The following is a 14,831-nucleotide window of genomic DNA, read 5'->3' as shown; positions in this document are numbered from 1 at the left end:
ACCCTCACCTCCAGTCGCTGCAGCAGTGGTGGGGAATTCAGACAGGCTCACGATTTCTCACCCTGGCAAGGAATGTATGTTCTTGTCATCACTCATGATACATCCCATGTGTCAACCAACTCCTTCCCTTCCCTGTTCTACTACAGGGCACAGGGCTGTAACAGAGACAAGGCAAAATGAGGCCACTTGGGACACTGCCACAGGCAAGGGCTAGCACAAAACCAGAGGAAGCAGCATGCACAAGGAAACAATGTGCAGTTGACCTTTTTTTCCCCTTTTTTTCTGCTGTCTGGCAGCATCCAACCAGGTTTGTAATAAATTTATGTATAAAAAGTTGGTTCTTATTCTTTCATGAAAGCACCATCAAGCCTTAAGATTAGTTCAAGTCTCTGAAACATAATGCATTCTAACTTGCACCTGGTAACTGTGGATGATGGCGCAATTTACACTCAGCTCCAGGTTGTCTGTTTTTGACATTCTACCCGCTCACACACTTGCATTTTCAGAAACTATATGAGCACAAAAATATTAAATGAAATCCACTCTATGTTACAGTAGAATGACATGTTATTTATTCATATAACCGACAGTTAGGCAGTACTCAAAATTCATTTCAGTAAGCAAGTGATTCCACAAACATCTAATATATACTAAAATTGATAGTCAGAAAGTATAAAATACCATGGGTATGAAATGCCATGGTAAATACTATTCAACAGACTACAATCATAATTCCAAACTAAATCACGATCTTTTAAGATGATTTAAATAGTGTCAGTATGATTTGTCTTTTCTTCTTCCAAGCAATTTACTTCTTCCACTGATGCAAGACAAGATCGTTATTCTCAAGAAGTATTAGAGTGACATAGCTTAGGTTTCTCTCTTGTGACACATATTCTTGCAGATTGTTCTTAACATTGCCCCTTCACATGGAAAACAAGCCAGTCAGCACTCAGTTCCCCAAGCGAAAAACCTGGATTTGAACTGCGCTGAGAGGGGTAATTCAGAGTTCAGCAAGAGGCAGGTGGTGAAAAACCTTTTGCAACTTTTGATATATGCTGACTTCACGTCTGAGGCTCTAGGCATCCTAAACATAAACAGGCATCCACACCCATGAAGTTACGGGAATAAAATAATGTGATATCTAGATGACTGACACAATTGCAACTGGGGGTAAGTTACAATATAATTCAGCGTCACTCCAAACAAAAACAGCTCCTACCTAAAGTTACTTCTTCTAAGCCTCATTACATTTTTGAGAAGCGTGGCTGTTTGCATTAACAGTTTGGTTTATCATGTATCTGTCTGTATTATTTTAAAGACTTATATTTTATCAGAATGAGGTCCAAGCATGAACCTGGCTTGAAAAGCTAGCAGCAATAGTCATGAAACATTATCAATAAATTAAAAGGCTTTCACAGAACAAGATTCAGCTAAATGAATTACATACAAAATACAGCTAGAGAAATAACAATTGTGTAATGCTGAATTATGAGGGAGAGGAAAACAATCTAAAAAAATAGAAAACTCTCTCCATACCTGGGTGTCAAGGCAAGATGTAACACTGCATAATGCCACAATATGAGCAGTCCCTGGAGGGTGGATACTCCAGAAACAGCAGTATCTGGGGATCTTGGAATTATGACCAAGAGATGAAAATACTGTACCAAAAGGCATGCATATAATCACTGTGTGCATTCAGTGTGTGAGCTGTGACCTAGGCAGAGACCTAACACGACAATGAGGCAGTGTTCCAGGGAATCCATTCAAACCAGCGTGGGCGACTACATGTTGATTAAACCTTCCGAGGCAGCAAAATGTGGGCAGAGTGCCATGTCTGGGTTTTGCAGCTGTTTTACGATCCTCTTGCGGAATTTCTCCCGCACACGATTGAATTCCATTATGTCCATGGGGTCCTCTTCAATCCAAAATTTATGAAACTCGTGCATCAAATAGCCTGTTGGAATAAGGTTGTGATAAGAACGTGGGGGAAGAAAGATCTTAACACATTCAAAATCATCCTGAATGCTGAAGGAGAGGCTAGAGCAAAACAACAGTAAACACGGGTTCACAGAAGACATCAACAGTCAGCAAATACGACTGCTTGCAATGATTCTGAATACCAGCACAGGAGAAGCTACCAATAGGAACGACTTTTGAAACTGGTTCTGAAACGATTCTTGATTCCAGGAAGAAGGAAGACAAATCAATTCTGCCATCTCGTGAACATGAATCACATCAGAAATGTATTCGCAAGGCCACAGTGACTACTTCATCCTCTGCCTCCTAATTGAATTAACATAATGTTCTGATTTTTCAAAATTACTTTGTTCCGCCTTTTTTCTCTTGATATTCGGTTCAAAGTTTTAAATTACCCTGACAAATCAAACAAATGCATTCTGACAATCTATTATGAGACAATAAGGATTGTAAATTAACTCTAAACAACACAGACTGGTCCTTAAACTCTATGAAATTGTTAATAAGACTTCCTTGCTCTGAAGCATAGTTTTATAGTCAAATACATTTGCATCTCAAAAATGTTTCCTAGGAATGATTTGGACTGGGGAGATTTGGGGAATAAATGTTAGAATTCGACTGAAGAACCTACTCATTACATCTGTTCCTCACTGTGTTTCCTCATTCCACTGCCATTCTTTTTAAACCACATTTAAAACTGGAATACGACTTTTTAAAAAGGATAGTACTAGGTATGTGAATGCAGTAAATCCATTGAAAGTTCAGATGTCTTTATATATTAGCAAAAGTAAGGAAAGAATCTTAATTTAAAAAAAAGAAAAATGAAGATTATGCAAGGTTTTGTCTTCATGTAAGAAGGTGGTAGCAAATGGGAGTCAGGACTCCAGAGCCAGAAACCTGGATTGAATCCTGTGCTTCCTCCTCTGTGTGTAAACAAAAATGGAAAAAAATGAGCAGCGGAGATGATGGGGGCCCCAGGAAGAGACTTTGGAACAAAGACAATCAGTGTTCTACTGGGGAAAAAAAAAAAAGAATCCTTTTTTTTTTTTCTGGTAACTAGCTATGCTTAGGGATACTTTCAACATGCTTCTTCTTCTTCTTCTTTTTTTTTTTTTAAAGATTTTATTTATTTATTTGAAAGAGTTACACAGAGAGAAGAGAGGCCACGGGATCTCAGCTGACACTTAAAAGGTTCTTCACACTCAGCCAAAAGCTGAGTGTGGAAAAAACCCAGTCTTTCTACAGCCCAACTATGTGAAGTGTTCTTTATGCCCCACGTTTATCTCTTTTCTAGGTGAAGCATCCTCATTTCTCACCAGCCATGATTTGGAGTCTGTTGTCACCTTTGTTGTTTAGTATATAATGACAGAAACCCATTTTCTCTGAAGCTGGTATCTTATTTCAGCAAAAGAATTAAATAATCTGATTTTGGTGATTGGACAAACTCATACAATATCCTATCTTTTTAGGTGCCCTTGGCTTCCCTATAAATATTATAGTTTTTGTAGTTCTAAAAGAAATTTATGAAAATTTATAATTTCTTATTTCCTTACTATGTAAAATACATACATAACTTTCTTGATTGGTTTCTAAGCTCACATAAACATACTTGAGCTATTCTGGAAGGAAAGTCAGGTTTCTAGTATTATTACTTAAAATCAGCCACGATGATGTCATTAGTACTCCAAGAGCGACAGCTCTCTACTCCTACTGACAATGATAAAAGGCTCTGTGAACAATCTGTAATGAAGAATTCACTTTTCCGCAAAGTGCAGGGATATTGGCAACTCACTCTAAATGTGATGTCGTGTAGTGCAGTCTCTAGCAGAATGCACATCCATTCAATTTCTCCATTATTCTTTCCTACATGGAATTAAAGAAGAACATCTCTAACAATGGGCTATGGTAAGCGTTGACGGGAAGGTGGTCTGTTTTCTGCCCCTTTCTCAGGATCCTTCCTTAAAATACAAAAGCCAAACTTGAAAGATTGCAGACTGATTCCCTGGGACTTTTCCTCAGCACCATCAGTAAAATAATTAGAGACAAAATAACACAATCTTCATAACTGAAATAGAAATGGTGGCTTGGCTTCCAAGGAACATATTACAATCATAAGACTCCATTCATTTATATAAAATTACAGAGAATTCAAAAATTCATTTGGTCAGTTGGTTAACTGACTCACTACCTGCCAATTAACAAATCTATAACAGAGACAGTGTTAGGTACTGAGTTCCAGAAGCAGGTGGAGCTCCTGGCCTCCTCAGTTCTTGGACCCTCAGGGAGAGGGAGGCAGGCTTGCAACCTCAGCTGAGGATGTATTAGCTAAGGAAGCTAAAGGAGAGGGAGAAAACAGGCCAGGGTATTGCTTATAGTCTCTCATTTAATTCTTATATCTGTGGGGGTATGCAATGCAGATATTCTGTCTCCACTACAGAGGAGGATGTTGAGCTTAGGCAAGATGCTTGAATGCTGCACAATTACACAATTACAGCTGGAAGCTGGAAGCCGGACCTGAAACCTGCTGACATTTCACCAATTGCGACAAGCGCCTTTATTCGGTGCATTCTGCTCCTCCGGTGCTTAATCTTACTGAATAATTTCTTCTTTTGAAGGTCAAAGAAAAGATAATTCCTTTTCCTTTCCTGACCATTGTACTTGCCTTCTGCTCACTACACCTAACCTGACTTCATTTCAATGTGCCTGTGTGTTCAACAGAGCTTTAGATTGAACGTGATTTTTCTAACATACTGTCTTGGCAGCTCAGTGTTCAATGAATAACACTGTAAAATCACAGTGATAGAGCTACTGCATTCTTATATTCTTCCACCTAGATGAAATACTTGTTTGGAATACTAATTTGGCTTTTCAACTCAAGCCTGCAGCCCATTTGCTGCTGCAAATGTGTTTTGGTTTTACTTCATTGCATTCTGTTAGTAGGGAGCAGAGACATTTGCAAGGACACAGGTAATTGCAAGAATATTACAGAGGAGACGTGCAGGACTGATCACACTAAATGGCAGAATAGTGAATCTAGGGCACAATTTGCTTCCCCTAGAGATATCTGAGTCCCTCTGCCTATGACACAACTCACTGGGGGATTGCTGCTAGTTTCAAAACGTGTTGAGAGTCTTGGGAAATAAGTAATCCTATTGCATGCTTATTCATCAGGGCTAGAATTCTTTTGGAAGCTTATCAATTTAGGCCAAGTCTCAATTTTTCCAGTGAAACTAGACTCCTCTTCCCCCTGCAAAGAACATCATCCATTTGGCCTCCAGTTCATCCATCCATCCTTCTAACCACCCATCCTCCCATCCACCCATCCTCCCATCCTCCCATCCATCCACCTATCCATCCAATAGTCACCGAGCACCTGGTCTGAATCAGGCTCAGTGCCGAGGATATGACCCCAAACAAAACAGACATTTCTCCCCTTCCATGTCAATGCTTCAGGCTTTTACCTTTGATTCCTGGATGAACTCCTCTACTGTGCGACTCTGATTTTCTCCTCAGTGTTGAGCAACCCCAAATCTGTAGCTTAAGCCCCTTCAGAGCTCGAGAACTTTCCATTAGAATGCCCATACACAGTTTTCTGGATTTTTTATTTTCAGCTAAGTCATACAGTTCAAACAGCTTAACAATTTTTGTTACAGAAACAAATAAAAAAATCAAAAACAACAAAACAAAACAAATAACAGCATCTCCAGATCCAATTCCTGCTTCTCCAAAGCAGCATTTCAACTCCTTCAGCTAGTTATTTTGATTATTGATCTTCATAGCTCTAAATAATGTGTTTTCAACTGCTTTATTTTTTTTTTTTACTTCTCTTTATAGATGAAGATTTAGTTCCCTTTCACCTATCCTAGACACAAGGTTTCTTGCCCGATTCTTTTCTTTACTGGCCTTCTTTATTTACTTTAATTTTCTAATTCATTTAACTTTAACTATCCCCTAAGTATGTCAATGTCCTGTTAAGATGTTCAACCATGGTAGACACTCTATCACTTCACACTCTTCGAAGAGTCTCTTTTTGGACCTCAGGTCTGCTGAAATCTAGCCTGATTGTTTGCAGCCTATTGCTCAGATATTCTCTTGGGCTTTCCCGATGCTTCTTTCCTGGGATATATTTCCTCTCTTCTGAATCCCGTTATTCCTTTCAGAATGACTTATGGAAACAGATCCTTCAGGAGCTTCCTGAGAAAGGTGCAGGGAGGTAAATGCTTAAGAGTTTGCTTTTTTTTTTTTAAAAAAATGTCTTTATTCTTTTCTCATACTTAAATGAAAAGTTAGATGTGGTACAGAATTCTAAGAAGGAAATCCTATTACCTTAGGTTTTTCTTTACTATTATCTTACATTTCTGAAGACATTATTCTACTGTTTTCTAGAATAGAATGTTGCTGTGGAGAAGTCCAATATTATCTTTATTCCCAATTCTTTATGATACAGCTTTGGATATCTTGAGGATTATCTGTTCCCAGTGTCACAGAATCTCACAATGATATGGACCTAGTGTGGGTCTATTTCCATCTATTTTGTTGCAGCATACTTTTTTATTTTATTTTATTTTTTAAAAGATTTTATTTTTTTTGATAGGTAGAGTTACAGACAGTGAGGTGGTGAGACAGAGAGAAAGGTCCTCCCTCCGTTGGTTCACTCCCCAAATGGCCGCAATGGCTGGAGCTGCACCGATCTGAAGCCAGGAACCAGGTGCCTCCTCCTGGTCTCCCATGTGGGTGCAGGGACCAAGGACTTGGGCCATCCTCCACTGCCCTTCCCAGGCTATAGCAGGGAGCTGGATTGGAAGAGGAGCAGCCAGGACTAGAACTGACGCCCATATGGGACGCTGGCACCGCAGGCGGAGGATCAACCTACTGCGCTACAGCGCCGGCCCCCTGGAGCATATTTTAAAAAAGAAAAGTAATCCTTCAGTTCTGACATCTTTTTTCTTGATTTATTCTTTGATGTCCTCCCCTACGTTTTCACATTTTCAGGCATTCCTGTTCTTCAGATATAAGGTTTCCTGGAATGGTCCTTTGATTGTTCAACCTTTGTTTTCTATTTTTCATATTTGCCTTTTTGTTCTACTTTCTGGGAGAACTTTCTCTACCTTATCTTCTAATCTCAGAGACTTCATTTCTGCTAAAACATGGATCTGAGAGTCAACTCAGGCTGTCTTAGGGCCAGCACATTTCATGGATCTTTTAAAATATATCTGTGTTTTTAAGGATTATATATGCCAGATCAGAGGGAGATAGGCATCCATGATGTCGTTAAGTCAGACCACACTTGATATTATGCAAGAGCTTGGAAAAAGAAAAAACCATGACCCTTGATAACAGTAAGTGCAGGTTTTTTTTTTTTTCCCCTTAATGAGAAAACAAACAAAAATCAAAACCAAAGGAAGAGGTTTGAAGGTCCCAAACAGCCAAATGACTAAGAACTCAAGTTCAATCCTTGCCTGGAATGTTCTATAAAAAAAAAAACTGTATTGATAATTACAGAAGAAGACACTTACAGAATGTTTGTTGGAAGTGAGACAGCGTTGGAGCCTCTGGGGCAATGTTATAGAAATGGGTTTTCAGAGCTCCACTGATCAGTAGATTGTACGCCAGGTCTGTTATGTTGATGCCCACGATTGCAAATGAGTACCTGTAAGGTGCAAAGCACAAAACCAACAGTGTGTTACAAATGGGAGATAAGCACTTCAAAAATGATAGCATGCATTTTTACATTCCTATCAAATTATCAGAGTGGCAGTTGCCCTTCCCCTTCTACCCTATCAAAATCTTGACTTTTGTAAATTGTCCAGAAAATTTTGGTAGTGTGTACCATGAGAACTGAGAGCTTATATGCTTTGACTTGGTAATTCTATTCGCAAATACATGATAGGAAAAAATTCAAAACTTTAAATACAAGATATTCTTTACAGCATTGTTTATAATGGCAAGGAAACAGAAATCATTCAAACATTGTAAAAAAAGATGATTAGAGAAATAAATCAGGGTGATATCTTATAACATGTGATAGCTGATTAAAACTATAGTCTAGGGGTTATCTATGTCGGATATAATACATATGAACAAAGCAAGCCAAGTTTTAGTATATAAGGAATAGGATGAAATGTCATAAGCTATTAATATGGATATATAAGATTAATACAATGGGAATGAGTTTCATTTATTTTCTGTAAGAAGCTGTATATTACTTTTAAAATGAGAAAAAAATTTAAGAAGTATCTTAACATAGAGTATATTTCCCAATCCCTTTTCTTTGTATCTATTAAAAATCAAGGCTGGCGCTGTGGCTCAATAGGCTAATCCTCCGCCTTGTGGCGCCGGCACACCAGGTTCTAGTCCCGGTCGGGGCGCCGGATTCTGTCCCGGTTGCCCCTCTTCCAGGCTAGCTCTCTGCTGTGGCCCGGGAGTGCAGTGGAGGACGGTCCAAGTCCTTGGGCCCTGCACCCGTATGGGAGACCAGGAAAAGCACCTGGCTCCTGCCTTCAGATCAGCGCGGTACGACCGTGCCGGCCGCGGTGGCCATTGGAGGGTGAACCAATGGCAAAAGGAAGACCTTTCTCTCTGTCTCTCTCTCTCACTGTCCACTCTGCCTGTCCAAAAAAAAAAAAAAAAAAAAAAAAAAATCAAAAGGAAGGAAGTACTTAAATCATCTCTGCTAACATAAACCTAGCACAGAAAAAAAAAAAGGAGTTTCCTGCTCATAAATATTTTTGGAAAAAATAGATGTTATAATAAAAATATCTAAAGTAAGGTTTTACCTAAAGGCCCAACACTGATAGAAATCTGTTAAGTAAAACCTACTAAACGAGACAAAAACATAGATCAGCATCCCTTTAAATACTGAATGGGATAATATATTCCATCATGACAAATACAATTTCATCCTTATCATCTTTCCCCCAGTACTCGTAGGGTATTTTTGTCCTAGCTCTGGTCAGACTGACAATCTTTATATACAAAATCTCACACTCACCCAATTGCTTTATCCATCCTTTTCTTCTCCCATTCTGCTTTGCTGAATTTGCTGAATGAATGAATGAATGAATGAGTACATAATATTTATTCTCTAATTGGTACTTTCTCCCTTTTAATGCTTATGTTAAAATCACTAACCATATGGAAAGATGTCCACATCTTGGATATCCAACACTAATAAATTTAAATTTAATAATCTTAAAAGTCAAAATATAATTTATATGGAGCTCAAAAGTGGAATTATTTAAGGCCAAGTTATTTACCCCCATCCACTTCAGTACCACAGCGGGAGACAGTGCTAAAGGCCAAACATGAACATATGCTTCTACACTATCATCAACTACCAAACAGCAATTCCATTGTGAAACTTTGCCTGGCTTTTGTCTTTCACAGTCTCATGGTTCCCCACTGAATTTTGTTATGTTTTATCTCATGCTGTTTATCCTACTTAGCCTTATATCATGTGATGCCTGATTCACATATGTTAAATAAACATTTATTGCTAAATAAATGATTGGGTTAGTGGAAGGCAGGAAGGAAGGAAGGAAGGAAGGAGGAAGGAAGAGAGGGAAGATGTACTGTCTAGTTTTTAAAAATTCTGTTCCAATAAGTGTTGCAGCATTTTCTCTGGATGAGCTGAGTCAGCTAAGCCATAGCAGTCCCATTTTAATCTGTTTTATAACCTGAACTTCTGAATAGGACTATGTGAAGAAAAGAGTCCTGTCACAAAGCATTCTGAAAACACTGCCTCACCTCTGTTACTTTGCAGACTGACCTCTCTGTCCCATCTGCACTCCCCTCCACACTGCTGATGTCTCGCAACAGGCAGAAACCATGTTCTATTCTTTATCTGCGACTCCTGTAAACTTTATTCAGTGGTTTACACTAAAAACTACAGTTAGCATTTGAGCTAAATAAAAACTTAAGACTGGAGCTATTATGGACACTTAGCCTCCATCTAAGTAGGAGAGAGCTCTCTACATGACAAACATCAGATACACAATACACACAACCACAAAGACATCATGCAACACTAATATTTAACTATGTGTAGTTCCTATTCTGTAAACAAGTGGCTATAAAGGAGCTACTTGGAAGTCATGTTCAAATGTGACACCTGTTTTTAAAGTATAATTCTAACCTATAAACCAAACAGCCAGAGACATCAAAATATTTTTACCTTAAAAGACTCATACCCAAACAAAAATGAGTTCTGTGTGAAATTGAAGTTTTTTGTATAAAAATTTATAACCAGCTATTTTCTCTTCAGCAAAGTTTTATAAACATACATTATCTCTAGAGTTTGCTAAGTTAAATCTGTATCAGCAATGGAAATATAAAAGCCCAAATGACCTGCACTCATTTGGTTACTTATAGGATATCCTGGCTCAAACAGATGAATCCCTCTCTTTAGGAAAACATACCACACACACACACACACACACAAGTCAAAACTCTGCTCTTGAACTTGAATCCACTTTCACCCTTCAAGTTGCTTCAGGACTCAACGGATGGATGTGTCCAAGAGCAGTGGTGTACCACGCTTGCTGAAGGACAGACAGGAATGAGCTTTCTTTAGTGTTTATTGACATCTCCCTGTTCAACACCTGATATTCAGGCCCTACCAGTAACTATTTTGACATGATAATTGGTAATATGTACTTCTTTTACATAAGACTGATGTTGACACCATAATTGGTAACGTACACTTCTTTCATGTAGTTGACATTATAATTAATAAAATATGCTTATTTCAGACATTGGTAAAGAACAGCAGTGGCACTTTCAAAGCATTCTGATTTGTTTCCAGGGACATTTTCTTCCAACTTTAAGTTATTCATATGTGAGTTTCATCTATTCAATTTCATTGTAGCTTGAGAGATAAAGCACAATAATTATATCTATATGCACACACACAACACAGCACACTCACAAATGTCAGCTTCTTAAGAGTAGCTATACAAACCCTGGAGTACTTGCTCTCTGATGCTTTTCACAGGAGACAGAACTGTAAAGCTTTTTTGGAGAATGGCTCATAGACAACATTAAGCCCCCTTCAATGGTCAATCAAAACATACTTCAAGCTCCTTGTGACTTTTAAAAGATCCTGAAGGATTCATTTTTTCCACCTGATGTTCCTCCAGGACATTCCACCTGAGTGTACTCACAGACTCCTAAGTCCATTTAACCTGAGGGGGTTCAGAGTCTCCATATGACAGACATAAGCTGTTTAGAAAATGTAGTTAAAAATTAAAATAGCTTGATTATAGCCATGTAACATATAAAGAAAGAGCTTAGTGTTTTTCTTAAAATGAATGCCAAAAAATGTGTTTTAATCTTATTAAATATTACAAATTTGGGAAATGTAATGTAATTTAATGCACTTTAGCCAACTGCAGCTAGAATGAGTGAAACAGTAAGGTGTAGCAAAAACCCAAGTCAACCTACTCCTGAATTCTGAGAATGTTATAAAATTTTGGATTTATTGAGCAAAGATGAACACTAGCAACTAAACATGCAAAATATTGATTACAAAGTATTGGAATTCCTTATATGAAATGTGACTAACATGCATAAGCACTCATAACTACTATTTATAATAATATTAGAAATATTAATTAAAGAGAAAATTACTCTGCACAACAATATTCCCACATAAAATGTCCTCCTGGGGGTGGGGGAGTCACAGGTGTGTGGAGAAGCTTTAGGTGAAGTTTTCAAAATGTTCCTCCAGAAGTGGCTTATTTCTTCATACTGTCTGTTGAACTTTTACTTAGTGTAGTAATCATTATGATCAGTAAGTAAACTGAAAATAGATCTTTGTAAAAATGAACAGTGGGAATGGGAGAGGGAGGAGGAAGGGTTGGAGCATGGGCAGGAGGGAGGGTGGGGTGGGAAGCATCACTGTGTTCCTAAATCTGCGTACATGAAATACATGAAAATTGTATAACTTAAATAAAATTACAAAAAAATGCAGCAAATAAAAAAATGTTCCTCCAGTCAGGTTATGGTCATGGCTGTAGAAAGGCTCTCATATTTTCCATCAGGTTAACATAATCTGTTTCACTAAGACACAGCCACCAATCATTAACCATATTAGATAAAAAGTTGGGAAATGTTTCCTTTTGAATATTTTTCATGAAATTATATTTCTTACCCAGACTTAGTAAAATTAAAGTAATAACACACAAAAGCAAAGAAAAAAAATACCTTATTTCCTCTTTAGTGATATCCCTTCATGTAGTCAAAGAAAAAAAATTCAGAAAGGTAAATGAAAATGTAAATAATGTAGAATCTAGATTTTTACCAAAAAAACAAAACTGAACAAAAACAAAAGCCGCCTTGACAATTCCAGACCTCAGTTAGTCCCTGACTTCCACTCTGCCTCTATCCCTCCATCACTCTCGCTGGTCTCTGAACTCTGTCCCGCAGCTTCCCTTCTTCCAACCCTACTTCTTCACCTTCCTGGACACTAGTGACATTGGCAGTGCCATTAAATTCACATCTCACGTGAACGGTGCCACTTTACATCCCGAATCTTGGAACAAGTACCTGAAGTTCTAACTCTTCTCTTGGCATTTGTCAAAAGGGCTTGTTTGAAAGAGTTTTAAGCCTCACTTATGGTGGGATGACTCTCCTAAGGCTCTCATCAACAGACCCATGTAAGAGAAGAAGTTAATTTTACTGAATCCATCAAGTCTAACCAATCTTTCCTGTTCAACAATTACCTGCATTTTGGATGGAGAGAGTCAGAGAGGACCTGCTGAGCTGCTGCTGCATCCCGTTCTGCAAAATACCTGCAGATGGAGAGAAAGCAAGCCATGACTCCACCCCTGAAGAACAGATCCACTTTCGCCTAATTTGAGGCCATTTTGGATTTAGAGATGGATACTGTCAGAAGATATTCACCTGCTTCAGCTCTTCCAGAAAAAGATTTTCATATTCAAATTTTCCAAATATAATGATGTGGCAGTGTAGTTTCACAACCCACATAGACTTAGGAATGCATCCAGTGGATTTGGGGACATAATTATGTACTTTGCCAAGCTGCTGCTTTGGGAAGCCCACGTCCCATATCTGAGTGTCTGGGATGGAGTTCTGGGTCCACTTCCAAACCAGCTTCCTGCTACTGAACACTCTGGGAGACAGCTGACGATGGTTCACGGACTTGCATTTCTGTCACCCTTATGGGAAATCTGGATGGAGTTCCTGGCTCCATCATGATGTCAGCTTGGTCCAGCCCCAGCTACTGTGAGTATTTGGGGAGTGAACTAGAACCAGTGAATAGAAGATTGCTCTCTCTTTCTGTCATTCTGCCTTTCAAATAAATAAACAAATACATTTTAAATAAAAACCAGATGACTATAGATAAGGGAGTTGAATAGCTCAGCATTTGAGAATCCCAAAAGGTGGAAGCCCAGAGAACAGACAAGGTGAGGGGCTAGGACAGCCCAAGGGCAGAGATAAAACAGACTCCAGTAGGTGAGGAAGACACATTTAAGATGTATTTTTCTTGGGGGATATTCATCGAGCATTTGAATTCTAGGTGAATGGAAAATATAGAGCTTAGAGAAGTTAAAAAAAACATACAACTCTGTTCTGATGGGAAAGAGGCAATGAAGTTTCCTATCGCAAATGTACAAAGCTGCGTGCCTTCAAAAACAGTCATAAAAAGGGCTTCAAAGAGAGCATTATAAAACTATTGCACTGGGGCCAGTGTTGTGGTACAGTGGGTTAAGCTGCCACCTGCAATGCTGGCATCCCACACTGGAGTGCCAATTCAAGTCCTGGCTGCTCAACTTCCAAACCAGCTCCCTTCTAATGTGCCTGGGAAAGTAGGGGATGATGACCCAAGTTGGAGAATAGGATGGAATTCCAGGCTCCCAGCTCTGGCCTGCCCCAGCTCCAGCCATTACAGCCATCTGAGGAGTGAACCAGCAGATGGAAGATCTCTCTCTCTCCCATTGCCTGTGTACTCTGCCTTGCAAATACATAAAGTAAATCTTAAAAAAAACCATGTATGTATTCTTTAATGTGATGTGTATATATTTCCTGCATAAATCCAATGGGTAAATCAAGCTCTTCAGTTTCCACTGAGAAAATTTCAAACCAGAGTAAGCAATTTCAATACAGACCATGATTATTAATGTAATTGGGTCTCATTTCATACTTTTGTCTTATCTTGGTTTCCTCTTTTATGCCTTTCATATTTCTTGGTCCAGTGCATCTAAAAACATCCTTTAATAAATAAGACAACTAACCCTACATGAAATAATATCCTAGCTATGGATCTGTTATAGTTCAGTCAGTGTCAGTCTTGTCTCATTTCCCTGTGTTAATGGTGGTTTATCTTATAAAAAAAGTTTTTAATTTTAAGGTGTGAAATTTATTGATTCTTCTTTTTCAGTAGAAGGTGGTTTTTGTTGTTGTTGTTTGTTATTTGTCTGTATCTTTAAGAGATCCTTACTCAGATATCTTAAAGATTTTCTCCTAAGGTCCGGCATTGTGGCACAGTGGGTAAAGCCGCTGCCTGTGACTCTGGCAGCCCATATGGGTGCCGGTTCAAGGTGCCGCCGCTCCACTTCTGATCCAGCTCTCTGCTAATGTGCCTAGGAAAGCAGTGGAAAATGGCCCAAGTTTTTGGGCCCCTGCCATCCATATGGGAGCCCTGGAAGAAACTCCTGGCTTTGGCCTGGCTGTTGTGGCCATCTGGGGAGTGAACCAGTAGATGGAAGATCGATCTCCTTCTTTCCCCTTCTCTGTCTCTCTCTGAAACTCTTTCAAGTAAATAAATAAATCTCTTTTAAAAAAAGATTTGTCCCTCAAAGTTGGGAGGAATGCGTTTGACTCTTAGCTTG

General features: G+C 38.8%; 1 protein-coding gene across 7 annotated transcripts in view; it reads right to left on the bottom strand.

Moving 5' to 3' along the window:
- Window positions 1-549: 549 nt before the first annotated feature.
- ELMOD1 (ELMO domain containing 1) overlaps window positions 550-14,831 on the bottom strand; it is a 68,185-nt gene continuing 53,903 nt past the window's right edge. For 5 of the 7 annotated variants that reach the window (XM_002708412.5, XM_051849748.2, XM_070077746.1 and 2 more), the window contains 5 exons: window positions 12,702-12,770; window positions 12,184-12,207; window positions 8,972-9,022; window positions 7,497-7,630; window positions 1,640-1,957 (listed from right to left, as the gene is read on the bottom strand). In XM_002708412.5, the coding sequence (XP_002708458.2) occupies window positions 1,785-1,957; window positions 7,497-7,630; window positions 8,972-9,022; window positions 12,184-12,207; window positions 12,702-12,770 (451 nt within the window). In that variant the 3' untranslated portion in view covers window positions 1,640-1,784. Of the gene's footprint in view, window positions 1,958-7,496; window positions 7,631-8,971; window positions 9,023-12,183; window positions 12,208-12,701; window positions 12,771-14,831 lie in introns of all 7 variants that reach the window. The other 2 variants (XM_008261903.4, XM_051849756.2) reach the window with 2 other exon arrangements.

This window comes from Oryctolagus cuniculus, chromosome 1, assembly GCF_964237555.1.
Source record: "Oryctolagus cuniculus chromosome 1, mOryCun1.1, whole genome shotgun sequence".
In the NCBI taxonomy this organism is placed as follows: Eukaryota; Metazoa; Chordata; class Mammalia; order Lagomorpha; family Leporidae; genus Oryctolagus; species Oryctolagus cuniculus.
The sequence above is the reverse complement of the archived record's forward strand: the minus strand, read 5'-3'. Positions and strand labels throughout refer to the sequence as shown.